We start from the raw sequence: 16,643 nt of genomic DNA on the forward strand, positions 1-16,643 counted from the left end.
TTTAATTTATTTGTTAATTTTAATAATTACGCTCCTGAAAGTAGAACACTGATTAACACACTGGAATTCATTTTCAAAAGGGTGAGGAATTTGTCACTTATTTACATTTAATGAAGGTCAATCATAATATTCAGCCTGTTTAAGTATGAACTCCAGATGATATAATGAAAATTAGGTCCAAACATATTTTCTAGAGTTGCCCTTCACGCATGTAGTGTACAGATGATTATCCATATGAAGACATGTTTTCACTGGTCAGTGCCTATGTAGCACATGGACATGAATTCATTGTGAATTCTAAATATTATCACCACCTCTATTCACACCTGCGTTGACATTAACCTGAACGTGTACTAGATAACGTCCAAGTAATGTCCTGTACAACTCTTATGGACATTTGCATTCACACTTGTGGCTCCTCCGAGTAACATTAAGGAAATTTCTGGGTTATGTGCATATCTGAAATTCCACCCAATTAATGAAACCTTACATTTCACTGCTTGAGATATGCAACTGTTAATCCCACTTAAACAATGAGTATGAATCTATATCCTTAAAGGTATGTTCAAGATGTTAATCAAAAAACATTTTTTATAAAATTCCGAGGATGTTTCCTCTCCATTTGCTGTTTTCCAGTCTGTCTGCGTACTTGAAACCGGTCTAATGTGTTTATGAAGCTCCAGGGTCAGTCTGGGCGGCACGGTGGCGCAGCAGGTAGTGTCGCATTCACACAGCTCCAGGGGCCTGGAGGTTGTGGGTTCGATTCCCGCTCCGGGTGACTGTCTGTGAGGAGTTTGTGTGTTCTCCCGTGTCTGCCTGGGTTTCCTCCGGGTGCTCCGATTTCCTCCCACAGTCCAAAAACACACGGTGGATTGGTGACTCAAAAGTGTCTGTAAGTGTGTCTGTGTTGCCCTGTGAAGGACTGGCGCCCCCTCCAGGGTGTATTCCCGCCTTGCGCCCAATGATTCCAGGTAGGCTCTGGACCCACCGCGACCCTGAACTGGATAAGCGGTTACAGATAATGAATGAATGTCTCAGTCTGGTATGTTAGGCTTTTTCTCTCTGTCTGCTGGTGGCAGAAACTGCATCTGGAGGATTTCAGACAACGGATAGTTTCAGAATACTTAAGGTGGAAATGTCTTAACTCGGGAGGTGACTAACTGCATTAATAAATATAAAACAAAACAACTCAAGTTACAAATGAGTTTGTGATCATATAGACAGTGAATAAAACCTTCAGCCATGATGTTTTTTTCCCCTTCACAATCATACCATTACAGCTTAAAAGACATGGAGCTTCTGAATATACACAAACCAGAGAGAACAGCATTTTCCTATATCATAGATGTCCCATTCAAAATAACATTTGTTTTAAACCTAAAGCCATATGTAGGCTATGTTCCATTTACCTCATAATTTGACTATTAGACCTGGGAATGAGACCTTACTTGAGATGAGTGTATTCCAGTTAAATATTCAGAAATCCCTATGCCATATGTTTTCATTGTTAGCATGTGCTCATTTTGCATTGCTACCAATACTTGTTGATTATAGCACATAATATCTTTCAAACACCATGGAAACACATCGGTTGAAAAATGTGTGTGAGGCTGGTTTAATGAGCCACAAATGGATAAAAGCATGAATAAACTAACATACTACTGCATTTACACTCTCTGGATGTGCAACAGCCATCTTGGATTTTGAACTCCAGGTTAGAGAGGCTCCCCTGACATTCCAATTAAGAAATTCGCCATATCCACTTGATATTTGGAAAATCTGCCCTCGGAAATGAAATAGAAAACAGCAGTTTTCCACAGATTAAAGAATACAAATATTAATACATTTTACCTTGTAGTTTATACCTTTTATCCACTATACAATCCATCCAGAATTTCACAGAGTAACAATTTTAGCAAAATGCAAGAAGTAAAGAATATTTTGGGAAGTAACTGGTTAGAGAGCGGGCCACCTTGGAAGTAAATCATCTCAGACTTTTTGTCCTGTAAAGCTTTCCATCTCTTTTTCAGTGAAAGGATTTCAGTCAGTATACAAAATGGTGCTGAAGTCAGTATTCACTCTCCAGTTGTGTCATTCTTGCTAAAGCGTAGGATGGATAGCCTCTCCATCCCAGCCTGACGAGAAAGACGCACCGTCCCTCTCAGCCCAGAATCCTTCAGAAGAGCAATAATTTCATCTACACAGAGACAGGAAAGAAATGAATGTGCCACAGCATGTTACTAATTCTGATTTAGTTGTAAAACAATGCTTGAAACTACAGAAAAACATGAATTCGGGAAGAAAAAAAATAACGTGCCATGCTATGGCATCTTTTATACAAATATGTGGCTAAAATTAATGATGAACACCTTGTGAATTATCCTACCTGGGTTGTTATCTGACACTGTTACGAGGTAGAACATCCCCTGATTGGAAAGTAGCTGTGGAATTATGGGGAAGAATCTGTCCATCACTTCCCTGCCTCTCTTCCCTCCTGCCCAGGATGCCTCAATGCCATGACTGCCCACCTGCATGAAAAATGTTCAACAATATCAGGCAAGAAACCCACTAACACAGGGTGGTATATGGACTATGTCCAAAAAGCCACTGCTCTGCACACTTAAATCCACTCCAACAGACCTGATCCAGCAGATAAAGTCATTATCAAATCAGCTTTGTAACATGTCAATTTAAAACTGAAATTCTTACTCCTTCCATTCTGCAGTATTGTTATGCAATATACATATAAAAATTGTGTGCATATCTTAAACAAGAATATATCTGCAGATGTGCAAAAGTACAAAAGGCACAGACGATGGCATAAACACAAACTTCTCACATTAGGTTGGATCAGGTGCGTTGTGGAAAGATACCTGAACACTGTTAGTGTGGTTGGTTTGTTTATTTATTTCATAATTTATATTTGGTATTGGTCTTCAGAGGGCTATTCAAGTTCTGAAAATACATGAACACTAGATGACCTGTAAGAAATTTGTTGTATCGGCAATTGATGTTAGTGGAGATTTACCCTTTTTCTCTGGGGTCTTTATGAAACATCTATGACTTTTTTCTCCCCCCAAAATACCACATAGATCTAGCAAAACAGCGTTGTCCTCCCCCTGTCTAAACAGCCGTGTTCAGAACAACCATTTTCAGCGTTTGTTCCTTTAAATTGTGATGAGCCACTGTTTGCTCCAAACCATAGACAAATATCAGTTTTTATTTTTTCCTTTCTTTTTCTATGGCGTCACATCACTGTCAAAAGTAGAAGGCGCAAAAACGATGGAAAAAGAAATCTGCAAGTTTTAAAGTTTCACATGTGGAAATGGCCCTCTGGTGAGTGCAAATGTGAAACTCATGAGCACAGAGGGAGGAACTCTGTGGGCACTGATCATAATCTCGCTCTCAAACTGTTTTTATTTCATTTTAGAATGTGTGTGTTTTTCTCAACACCCCTTGTCCTTGCTTTGCTCCGATTTAAACTCATCTTTGAAACCCGGGCCAGTGCTGTGATTGGAGAGACTCCGACCAGGAGGCGGAGCAACTATGAATTGTGTTATATCTAGGTGAAGAGCAGCACAAAATCAGAACAACCCGTTTTGTCGCATGTTTTCAGACATTTGAACTTCATTTGAACTTCTGTGTTGGTACATGGTCCAGATCCCCAAAATAATGTGCTAATGCAGCTCTAGCCCTCTCATTGGCTGTTTAAATAATTTAAAATCGCTGACCATCTCACATAACCGAACTTGCCAACATGTTATGTCAGAAAAAAATGAAGCATTTAAAAACATGGGAAGGTTTCTGATCGCATCAGAGATGAATTGGAAGACTAAAAATGGACTGAATTCCACTCAATTAAGTAAGTACCTCCTCAGACGGTGTAACAACATATGGAGGGTTAAAAAGAAGGATATCCACCAATCCGTTCAGTCTGGGCAGAAAACACTGAGTCTGAAGAATAAAAATACATCATAAATAATGCTTTAATAATACATAAGCATTAGGAATGTATGCTTGAACAAAAAAAAGTAACAGAATACTAGAAATGGGGACACACAACTAGGTGGAAGACTACAAAGATATTGCTAAAACGCTTAACATCTACTAACCTAAGTGTGGGAAAGCAGAGAGAGCTGAGTGTGCCTTACCAAGTCTGTAATGACTGGCTGAAGATGGAGCCTGTTGCAGTGAGACGTCTCAGCAGTGCATTGAGCAGCTGCAGGGTTCAAATCAGTACACCTTCAACAAACAAACACACAAAACACATACACAATCAACAACATACATTTAAGACTCCCTGGTAAAACCATCATAAAGTGGTAAAATGGTATATCCCCATTTCTGTCATAATATAAAACATCCAGTTCCCTTTTCACTGTGTTTTTGTATTTTAAAGCCTGGTTACTTTCACTTCATTTTCAGTTCAGGTATATTTATTCTTCTCTTGTAGATTACCATTATGGAAATATGACTGTGTTCTAACAGTGCAGACTGAATTGCATTCATACAGTTCGGCTACATTACAGTACAAACCCATATCCAAAAAGTTGGGACACTTGTGTAAAATGTAATAAAACCAAGATTTTTATTTATTTATTTATTTTTAATTAATTCTCTTGAAGCTTTTTTTTAAAAGTTACAAACAAAAAATATTTCCTATATTTTCACTGACCAATTTGATAGCATTTGAAATATAAATGTAGCGGTGGGTCCGGAGCCTACCCGGAATAACTGGGTACAAGGCTGGAACACAGGGCAACACACACTGACACATTCACTCACACCTATGGACTTAGCACTGGAACTCATGCTGAAGCCTCTGTTAAGTTCCCATTTATTAAAATGTTCCACAGAAGAAAATATATTTACAATTTAAAAAAAATCTATCGCTTGCCAAGTGACTCAGTTGACCTGACGGTCAATATTTTTCATTCACAAAAGTTCCACAGGCTAACATCAGCCAGACACAGGCCTTTGGTTGCAAAGCCACACTGACCTCTTATAAGGGGTTCTCTACTCCTTTCTGTATTTCATCCCTCTGTTTGACCCTAGTGTTCTTTAAACCTTTAGCCCCTCTCTCATACTAAACCACTGGCAGGTAAGTATACAGATTTTTTACACACATGATATTTCCTTCACTGGTTACAATCATAGTTTAGTTTATAGAGAGGTTTTATTCTTTTATCTTTAACACTATGCATATTTTTACATGGCTTTTTCAGTTAATGCAACTTTTTCCCCTTACAGTTTATGTTTAGCATGTCCCCCTAATCCTTGACCTTTACAGTATCTACAACAGAGCAGAATGGTCTGCAACTCTACTCCTTGATGATTCAGGTACGTGTACACCTCTTTAATCAAAACCCTTGTTTCTATTTGAAGTCTTCAGAGGGTGTAAAGTACACTTTTACCAGAACACAGAACATTTTTCAGAACTGGAAAAAATCTAGTTTTTCCCCATCAACATAAATATTCATGGACTTGAGGGCAAGGTTTGACACCACAGTAGAATGTGTGAGACCTTCCAGTTCTCAGACAGCACTGCATAAGAAACCGTTATGCTACTATGATAAATACAACCACAGGAGCTTGTAAGCCCTTTGGAAAACTATTGTCACTTAGCAGAGTCCCTCACTAAAACAACAAATGCTAGCTGAAATGTGGTTTTACAAGTAGAAAGTTGTACATAACTTCTACGGAGAAACACTGAGGAGACCTCTGGGCCTAGATTTGTCTCAGACTGCACAAAGTGTGCTCTGTTCAACTGTATACATATTTCAATTTCTTGAAAAATGTGTTTTCGGAAGACAAAAAGAACCACACAGTGCTATTAGCGAAATCCAACACCTGTGATGGTCTGGGGCATCAGTGTTCATGGCATGAATGGGTAGTGAAGGATATTGGGATTTTAGGGAGGCATGTGCTGCTATTAAGGCAATGATTGTCCTGGGAAGTCTATGCTTATTTCAGCAAGACAGTGACAGGCCTGATTCTGCACATGCTACAACAATGAGGCTTCTCAGGCACAGCGCATGTGCTTGACTGGCCTGCATAATGGGAGAAAAAGAACTTTAAAAACCTTTTATGCCCACTACATTTAAAAAAAAAAAAAAAAAAAAAAGATTCTGATTATAAAGTTGGAAAACTTCAGAGAATAAAGTCAAATGCAAATGGCATAGTTCTGTTTCCTTTCTTAATTCATGAAGCCTATAACATAGTATAACTTCAACATTTTACAACCATCCTCATTTTCACCTCAAATTGTTTTGTGTTCTGTTCTGCAAATTTTGAGAAACATTCTGATCTTTAATTATCAAAATTTTCCAACGTTATTCTCAGAATAATTCTGAATTTATTCTGAGTGAATCTAATCTTTTTCTTTTTCAATGCTGTGGTGGTTCTAAACCTCCGTCTTGGCAACTGTTTATCCTCAGTTCCTAAATGATTAAAGGGAAAGTTGATGTAACTGTGGTAAACATGCAACCAAGTTGGTCAGTGAAAACATTGCAAATATATAGTACTTTTATCAGTTTAATAAATAATTCAAGCAAAAAAATTGTTTTTGTTGCATATTAGAAACCTCTGTACATTTGTGGAAATTATATTTTAATATTAACCCTTAAATGCTTTAGGAATGTTAATAGCTGTATAGAACTGTCACCAGAAAACTGGTGCACAAACAATGTGTGTTTTTGGACCATGGGAGGAAACCGGAGCACCTGGAGGAAGCCCACGTGGACACGGGGAGAACACACCAAACTCCTCACAGTCAGTCACCTGGAGTGGGACTTGAACCTACAACATCCAGGTGCCTGGAGCTGTGTGACTACCCGCTGCCACAGTGCTGCCCCTAAAATGTATGATTGCTGTCTATCTGTATATTCAATGTAAGTTAGCCATGCTAATGTAAGGTTGTTAATTAATAATGTGTAGCATGTCACACAAGCCACTCTTATACTCACAGATACAATGCGTCAGGCCCAGTAATGGATGCAAGGAAGGCGGAGACCACACCTGAACCACTGCCCACCTCCAGACAAACAGCAGGTCTGAACACAGAGACATCAAAGTAAAATCGTGTTAAAGGTCTTGTTTGAGTTATATGTGCATCTCAAAAAAATTTGAAAATCATCAAAAAGTTTCAGTAATTCAAGTCAAATAGTGCAACTATATAGATTCATTACAAACAGAGTAATCTATTTCAAGCCTATATTTCTTTTAATGTTGATGTTTATGGCTTACACCCAATGAAAACCCAAAAGTCGTAATCTCAGAAAATTTGAATATTATATAAGACCAATTTAAAAAATCATTTTTAATACAGAAATGTTGGCCTACTGAAAAGTATGTACAGTACATGCATGCAATACTTGGTTGGGGCTCCTTTCGCATGAATTACTACATCAATGCAGCGTGGCATATAGGTGACCAGCCTGTGGCACTGTTGAGGTGTTATGGAAGCCCAGGTTTCTTTGATAGCGGCCTTCAGCTTGTCTGTATTGTTGGGTCTGTTGTGTCTCATCTTCCTCTTGACAATACCCCATAGAGTCCCTATGGGGTTTAGGTCATGTGAGTTTGCTGGCCAATGAAACACAGTGATACTGTGGTTATTAAACAAGGTATTGGTACTTTTGGCAGTGTGGACAGGTGCCAAGTCCGGCTAGAAAATGAAATCCGCATCTCCATAAAGCTTGTCATCACAGGGAAACATGGAGTGCTCTAAAACATCCTGGAAGATAGCTGACTTTGGATTTGATATAATAGTGGACCAACACCAGCAGATGACATGACTCCCCAAACCATTACTGATAGTGGAAACTTCACACTAGACTTTAAGCAGCTTGGATTGTGTGCCTCTGCACTTTTCCTCCAGACTCTGGGACCTTGATTTCCAAATGAAATGCAAAATTTAAATTTCATCTGAAAACAAAACTTTGGACCACTGAGCAACAGTCCAGTCCTTTTTCTTCTTGGCCCAGGTCCTTCTGGCATTGTCTCTGGGTCATGAGTGGCTTGACACAAGAAATGTGACAGTTGTGGCCCATGTCCTGAATACATCTGTGTGGCTCTTGAAGCACTGACTCCAGCAGCAGTCCACTCCTTGTGAATCTCCCCCAAATTTTTGACAAAAAAGCAACATCACACCAAAATATTATAGCCGATATAGAATATAGGCTAAATATCTCATTTCCATCTTTGACTTTTTTAGTCAACTGATTAAGAACTGATTTTAAATGTAAGTTTGGTGTCTTAAAGTGCAAACACTTATTTACATTACAAATTTTACTAACAGAAATGTGCTTGTATGTTTTATGGATTATTCAGCTCTTGTATTTGATGTCCCGGTAAAGCAAGGGTCAACAATCTTATCCATAAAGTGTTGGTGAGGCTGCAGGATTTCTTCCATCCAAGCAGGAGCACACCCTGTATTAAGGGGTCATATATGATTGTGGGGATACGCAGTTCTCTCTGGTGTGTTTACGTTCAGAAGCTCTGCTTCGGGGCAATGGTATGTTTGAGTAGAAAAATGACTGCTGTTTGTACATGGCTAAAGTTTAACGTGTCTGTCTTTTTTTTTTTTTTCACTGTATGAATTACCACAGAAACACATTTGTAAATAGAGTTGTTTAGTTCTGTAGTGCTTTCGGTCTGTGTTTACTTTCATTCAGTTAGCAGTTTCCTGAAATTAGAGTCAGTTCCATCTACCACAAAAATAAGTCCATATTACCCACGTACTGAGCAGGAACGAAGTAATATCCTCATTTTGAATCATGCTTTTCGACCTTTCAACCATTTTTTTTTTTTAGCCCTGTCTAAAATTCCAGATCTCCTTGCTCTGCCATGAGCAGATGGAGAGAAAGCCTAGCATACCAGAACAAGACAATAGTTTTTTAACCTATTTAGTGACAGTGGGGCTTTATAAACACATTAGACCGGTTTTGCGCATGCAGTCTGGACAGCAGCAAACAGTGAGGAATCATTCTCAGAATCCATTCTCTCCACTCCACTGTCCATACTGAAACACTGTGTACTTCTACAATCCATCTGTTGCTCTGTATACATTGTTTGGTGGTCCTGTGGGTGTTCTGACCATTGAAGAATAGGGTGAAAGGGGGACAATGAAGTATACCAAACAACCAATGGACTAAAATCTCTAATTATAAAACTACAAAATGCTCCTTTGGACAGTGGAGCTGAGAGAATGAACAGTGAGTGTAGAAACAAGGAGGTGGTCATAATGCTATGGTTGCTCGGTGTAAGTCAGAGGTTCTAAACCAGGGGTCACCAATCTTATCCACAAAGGGCTGGTGTGGCTGCAGGTTTTTTTTTTTCCCAACCAAACAGAAGCATACACGGTTTAACTGTTTACAGAGGAGACTAGGTGATTAAACAAGAAGGATCAGGTGTGCACTACTTAACTGGGATGAAAACCTGCAGCTACAGGTGACCCAGGCTCTAAACTCTAGTAACCCTAACCCTGCACATTGTAGAGATTCCTCTATTCCCAACACACCTGCTGCAACTAATGAACTCCTTAACAACACCTTCTTAAATTGAAGTAGGTTTAACAGAGTAAGGAGAAAGCTACTACATGACAATGGCCTATCAGGAGTAGGCTGAGAAATACCTGTATAAGACAAGCCCTCATTTCAATCAAGTCATCAGCAATAGATCACTTTTTTTAAACACCACCCACCTGCTCTGTTTCAGCAAATCAGCATCCTTCTCTAAGGCATCAATTAAAAGGAAAGAGTCTTCTGCAGGCTCGTACACTTCAGAGAAAGGCCCACGACCAGCATGGGAGTACAAAGGTGTTGGGTACATCAGAACAACATGTCAGATAAGGAATGCGTGAAACACTCCTAAGGAACAGGGGGTGTAAAAAAAAAAAAAAAGCACACAAACGTGTATTACTGTTATCTTTCAAGAAATTGATGTTGCGTGAAACTCACAGTATGGAATTAGTGGACACTTGTGTACAATATGGGTAGGATAGATATCTGACCGCATCGATTTTGAGATATTTGAACTTGTGCATGTCAAAACGTAACTTTATCACGCTAATAGAGACCAAATGGCTGTTAAAAGAAAAGGCTAAAACACACACACACAAAAAACAAGGTCCCCAAGGTCCTTCAACAACATGACTGTAAATGTGGTGCAGAGCACGCGAAGTGAATGGATTTCTCTTTAGTTTTATAGTTTAATAGTTTTATTTTCTGGGGTTTGGCAAGCAACAGTGCCTGTGGCTTGAAAAGTCCCAAGAGTGTGTAAGTTGTTATGCAAAAATAAGAGAATTAACAAGACTCGCTTCTCTGACGTCTGGGCGAGGTTTGCGAGATTTAAAATGTCTTAAACTTACTATAAACATCTCTGGGACTGTCCATCTTAAGCCCACTTCGCATTTTAGTTACACTGAATGAAGTTTACGTGAGTATGGCTTAATTTAACTGCCTGAGGCATTGAGAGTACAGACTAATACCCAGACAACGAGACACTAATGAATCTGACCAAAAAAAAACTGAATGAGCTACTGGTTGTTTTACCAAATCCACGCCGGCAAAATGAACAAGACCCATTCACAAAAATGCTAAAGAGTACATAAAATATGTAGATGATAATAACATGTCTGTATATTAAGAGAATTTGAAATAAAGACCTGATAAACAGAGACATTCATACCTTTTAGGATGCACTGTTTTGAAAATTCACGAGTCCGAGCGCCGTCACACTTCCGTTTAATCGCGAACTGCCTTATGGGAAGTGTAGTTCAAGACTTTCATCCAGTTTAGAATGTGTGGCACGGTCATGGACTGGTGTGATCCTGCCTTGGAAGTTGTGTTTTAATGTAGGCAGTGGCTGTGGTTAAGACTAGGTCAAGCTCTGCTAATATACACTATATCACCATCTTCATCAGCACATGCTACATTTGTAAAATATTCATAAGAAATTTCTTTAATGCTGCTAGTTGTCCAAACTTATCCCAAAAGGGGCAATGTTGGTACAGTATTTAATTCCAAACAAGTATATCTGATTCCACTCATTTAACCAGTTGGCCTGTCTTTTAACAGCTCACTGCATGCTGCAACAAAAACTGGCCTCCATAGCCTGCCCTTTGTGGATAAGATTGGACACACCTGCATTAATGAGAGAAAACAAAATGGACTCTAGATTACAGCCAGCTTTTCTTTGCTTTGCAATCCTTCAGGTGAAATGTAAACAAATCTTGCAGCTGGGGAATTATAGTTACAACTGTTAGGAGCTAGGTAATTTGAGGTTGGTAGCAGCAATGCAAGTTCAGCTCTCCAACTGTATTGTCTGGTCGTAGGGAGCAATACTGTCAAGTTGACAGACCCTGGTGTCCTTGCTGAGTTTGTCTTGGTGCAGAATCCTCTCACTTTGCTCATATTTCTCCAGTTTTGGTGCCGTCAATGCTGCTCAAGCATAAAAAGTAATGTGTCCTTTGCAGTTTTCACTGACTTTACTCTGATAATGGGTGTTGGTGACATCATGGGAAGTGTGACTACTTCCAGGACAGGTGGCATACTGCCATCTCATAAATTTGACATAGCATCCCATTGGTTTACTATTGCTAATGACTTCCTACGCCATAAATATGGCTAATTAGTTTGACAATACACTTGTTCTATAAATGTCATGTTAGGCCCAGACCTATGCGAAATCATTTGGCTTCAGACAAGAATACACCCAGGACAGGACATCTTTACATCCCGGTGGATTATAAAGAAACCTATGATTGAGAAATATTAGGAGAATTACGAGAAAAATACAGATTTTTTTATATATATAATAAAAATAAATACATTTTTCAAGCCTTGTACCATTTTGGCAAATATGGCAGTTACATTGCCAGAGAAAGCATTATTAATCCAGTTTCTTTAATTTGACTTCCTTGATTTGGTCTGGGATAGGGGAAGCCATGCCAGATGGTTTTAGTTAGAAACCCCAGTTTGCTGTTTTACTCATTTAACAGTCCCTCAGACCAAATTATAGTAACAAGAGGGACACAAAAGCAAGTGTGTAAAATTGTGTAATTTATTTTTTGTTAGCTAGGGCGATAAGGCAAACAAACTTATTTTTAACTTGGGACGTTTCTGGGTTTCCAGAGGGCCACAAATGCCAAAATCGAGGCAGCTTTGAGGGTATATCTGCCAAAGGTGCAGAATGTTGCCAAATATTTTATAGAAATTTGGCTCACTCAACATTTCTTCTTAAATAAAAGGTATTAAGTGTGTTGTCCTCCAACTGCAGCAGCTTCTAATCTTCAGGGAAGACTTCGGGGGGTGTGTGTGTGTGTGTGTGTGGGGGGGGGGGGGGGTTCTTGTGAGGTATGATGGTGTTTAGCCATGAGAGCTTTACCAAGGTCTGGGTCAGAAGATCTTGATCACAAACTCCTCTCAAAATTATTCAGTGGAGATTCATCACTACAGACAATGCTGGGGACTTTACACCACAAGAGTCAATGCATGGCATTAATGGTAGGGATATTAATCCGAATTTCTGAGGAGTGTAAGCAAACTTTTGGAAATATTGTGCATATACCTAAACAGCTTCAAAAGTCTGATTTTGAGAAATAATGGAAATATATTGCATTAAACAGGAGAGGGCAGCATTGAGCCATATGAAAGATATTTTGATGGCCCTACTGTTTTCTGAAGTTTAAAATCTTTGAAGCGTGTATGATATGGTAATATTATTACATTTCTTTACCCTTAATTTCCACACCTTCAAAACCAAGGTGTACATACTGTAATGCTACTAATTAAAAAAAATCTGCACAAAAAACTTCTGTGCACTCCTAACCGCTCCATGTTAATGTGAAAGACACTTGATGGAAGATGGCTGGTATTTTCAAAACTGGCATAGAGTATATGTCCAAATGTAGATACGTCTTTTAATTATTGAGCACAGCTACTTTAAATGGGAATTGTTATGAAGGAAAAAAAAATCAAACAATTGATTACCTATGGGGCCTGCCAACCCACAGACAAGCAAACACAATTTTTGGGCTGCAGAGACCCTTTTAAATTGTACCCCACTGGGTAATCTCCAACAACAGCACTGGGCCTGCATTTGTGTGAGTGCAAAAATTAGGTTGAATGGAGCAAAAAAGTATTGAGCAATAACATTGAAAATGCGAATGTAGAAGAGAACCAAGCAAAACATTGCTAAAGTAGTAAGAGGGGTTACTGCAACAAAAAGGGAGTACATTTTTTAACACTCTAAAGTCTGAGGATTTTATTGGATTAGATGCTATCCACATTTTTGTATACATATATTGTACATAGTATATACATTTACCAGGAGGGTTCTATGGAGCTATGGAAATAAAGATGAGTAACAACTAAAACGTTCCTATCAAGCTAAAAATCTTTTAGATTTCCTTGTTTCTGAAGAGTGTACAGTATTTAATTTATTTATTGTATTAAGTGAGATGAGTGGTGTGAGAGTCAGATACCCTTGTGGAGTACTGAGTTTATCACCTGAGGTATCCCAGACTGGCTAATTGAAACAGTGATCTGGCTGTAATCCACAAAAAAGACAATGGTAACACTTTCCAGACTCCAAAAAGCCATCAACTGAGCAAGCAAGTGGGTGGGTGATTAGGTGAAGGGTGGGATGATGGGGACCCCAGAAGCATCCAGCTGACTCCACAGAATAAAATTTTGCTCTATTTACCTTTTATTTTCTTTGTAATGGAAGTCTTGGAAGGGCTTGGCAACATGTCCATTTAGAGTCCAGGGCTTTTTAGGATTCACAGTATTTCCCATGAACCTTTACACTGCTTAAAAATAAAGGTTCCTGGAGAGTTTTAAAAATATTTGATTCCCTGTAGAATGTTTCAGTAAGTGGTAAAATCCAGCATTCTCCTGTTGCATCTGTGCCATTAATTTAAACACTCTTCCCTGTGCTTAGAAAAGAGCAGACATCTTATTGACTCAAAACACAAAGAGGACATGGGTTTCTTCAGCTTGCCCCTTAAGAGGATGTTCATGATTTAGCCTCAGTCTGTTATGCTCTTGCGTGCTCTCTATCTCTCTCTCTCTCACTTTCTCTCTGCTCATGGCAAAGAGACCTCCAAATATTGAAAAGTGTGAACTGAGATAAGGATATTGCTTTGTACCAGTTCCATAGGGGGGTGGCATTACTTAGTGATTACTTAAAGTGGAACTATCTCCAAAATTCGGGACACACAATGAAATGATACAATACCAGTAACGAATGAGTTACTGTGGTAATTCAGACTTGCAGATAAATTTAAACCTCAGCTATGTACAAACATTTTGCATTACCTTAAAAACAGAGGTTCATAATGGTTCCTAAGCTTTAGCTGACCAGTTTCTTCGACTCAGAGAGGAGGTGTGGCTATGGCAGCCTTGTGATTGGTCAGGGTCATGGTGACATAAGCATTACCCACTTTTAGAACTGCCCAATCTACATCGAGAGGACAGCAGTACTGGTAATTTTTGATGAGAGATTTATATTTCTGTTTTGTGTTTTTTATTTAAACTTTGCTGAAATTTTCACATAACATCCAAGTTTAGAATTATACCAAAAAAATACTTCTGACTTCAATGTTAAAGACCAGGGATCACCACACTTCCATCGCAGTGTAAGTCTCACTACTCTTCAGTACTTTATCTGTAACATGACATTGTTATGACATTATGCAGTGCTCTGTCTTATGCAGAGCAACATACAAAATGTTATTGGTGTACGGGTGGTGTTTGTATTCCAGCTGGTACATCAGGTTAGAGTCTAATAGACCCTTGAGGTCAGCCATTGCTTGAACTGGGCCAGTGCTGACACCTAGAAAGTAAAAGAGACTTTACACAGCATTAGTGCCATACCTATGTGTTCTTACCTAGAAAGGAGGTTAATAAATACAAAAACAATTATGTCCAACGTATGCATAAGTAGTCTAGGAAGAGGTGAGTCTTCAGTCTGTGTTTGAGGACATATCTATATATAGAAACCTGTTTGTTGGAGAACCCAATAACTTTATCTTTAGTAAGTTTTTTTTTACTTTAACTTTAAGTAACTTTAGTTTTGAGTAAGAGCAGCAAACCTGTGCTTTCCTGTATCATCCCCTGTGGACAAGTTAGAGACACGTTTATGGGCGTAACATTTAGAGGCTGAATCATGTGAATTAGGGGCATAGTAGAGCTAGTTTGCAAGAAAGTAGTGCTATGTGTCACCATGATGAAAAAGAGCTGATTGTGTGCAGGATGTTCAGTCCTGACCACTCTGTGCAACATTGAGCCAAACTGAGGATAATAGATTTGTGGGATAGCTTTGAGTGGCTGGCACAAACTGGTATTAGGAAACCGCATTGAGGATGTATCTTGATACCAGTGGACTTCAAAGTGCATCTGTGATCAGGACAAATCACAGGAGGGGCTAGTGTACAGGTGTACAGGGTGTACAGAATGTATTTTTCATAGTTGTGCGCCAGTGAAAGTGCTGGTAGAAAAACAGGTCAGCAAAACATCTTACTTCAAGTGTAGCCTGTCAGCTAAGACGTGTGTACTGTGCAAAGTGTGCTTCTCTGGTTTTCTCTGAATGAGGATAAAATGAGCATTTCTTCTGAAATCAAAAGTAGTAACAAATTTTCATTCTTTGTGGCAGTAAGGGCCTCTACTATTCTGAGAAGGCTTCTGCACAGTTAAATGCCTGTTTATAATATGACATTTACAAACAGACAATTGTGTAATACATGGGGAGTCAAACAAGTTTTTAGAGGAGGAGATGAAATCTACATAAATATACTACAATTTTGAAGATGTGTACGTCTTGGCAAGGCCACGGTTTCATCATGTAGTGTATCCAATTTTAATTATATACAGGATAAGATGTAAAATATCCTATTGTTAGTCTCTTAGAGCTTTGCATAGGGCCCAGCTCATTCTCGTCCTACCAGCAACTGCAACATTTCTATTGCTGAATATTTAAATGCAATACTATCTTACACCAACATCTTGTTGTGGTACAATCAACAACACCAGGCTCATTACACACCCCCTTGTCAGTGTTTCACTGAATTAAACCCATGAAGCCCCTGGAAGTCTCAACAATGAGGAACGGCATCCTAGAACCACCCCTTCCCTAACTAGCTTTGCATCCCTATGTGGTCTACAGTATAGTACAGGTAGGTTACACCAGAGTACAGATGCTCAATAGAATATAGGCAGGGTAGCACAATGTACAGGTAAAGTACATCAGGATACAGTAGTGTGCTGGTGGGGTACACCAGAGTACAGATGGGGTGCACAGTACAGAAGAATAAAAAGTTGGGTTAGAGTACAGTTACAGTACAGTAGAGTACAGGTACAGCAGAGACCAGGCCCTTGGGGACAAATATAGATCCATGCTTCAAAATTACAGTACAGGTGAGGTACACGAGTACATTAGAGCACAGGTAGCATGAGTGCAGTGGAAAACAGGTTGGCTACCGCAAAGTAGAGCAAAGGAAGGGTATACCAGGGTACAATAGAGTACACTTACATTACAGTAGGGTACAGCAGAGTACAGGTTACGATAGATTAGAAGACAAGTTGCATACACGAGTACAGGTAGTGTACAGTAAGGAACAGGTAGAGTACAACAGAGTACAGTAC

At 39.1% G+C, this 16,643-nt stretch overlaps 1 protein-coding gene across 2 annotated transcripts; it reads right to left on the reverse strand.

The window, feature by feature from the left end:
* Positions 1 to 46: 46 nt before the first annotated feature.
* On the reverse strand, positions 47 to 10,977 carry n6amt1 (N-6 adenine-specific DNA methyltransferase 1). Of its 2 annotated transcripts, none has more exons than XM_066660088.1 (7): positions 10,687 to 10,977; positions 9,701 to 9,866; positions 6,966 to 7,052; positions 4,152 to 4,242; positions 3,871 to 3,954; positions 2,387 to 2,528; positions 47 to 2,197 (listed from the first exon to the last, which is right to left on the reverse strand). In XM_066660088.1, the coding sequence occupies exons 2-7, from the start codon at positions 9,826 to 9,828 to the stop codon at positions 2,076 to 2,078; spliced, it is 654 nt and encodes a 217-aa protein (XP_066516185.1). In that variant the 5' UTR covers positions 9,829 to 9,866; positions 10,687 to 10,977; the 3' UTR covers positions 47 to 2,075. The 2 variants fall into 2 exon arrangements, with proteins under 2 accessions (XP_066516185.1, XP_066516186.1); XM_066660089.1 differs by lacking the exon at positions 10,687 to 10,977 and adding an exon at positions 10,367 to 10,387.
* Between the last annotated feature and the right edge of the window lie 5,666 nt (positions 10,978 to 16,643).

This window comes from Hoplias malabaricus, chromosome 2 (assembly GCF_029633855.1).
Source record: "Hoplias malabaricus isolate fHopMal1 chromosome 2, fHopMal1.hap1, whole genome shotgun sequence".
Lineage (NCBI taxonomy): Eukaryota > Metazoa > Chordata > Actinopteri > Characiformes > Erythrinidae > Hoplias > Hoplias malabaricus.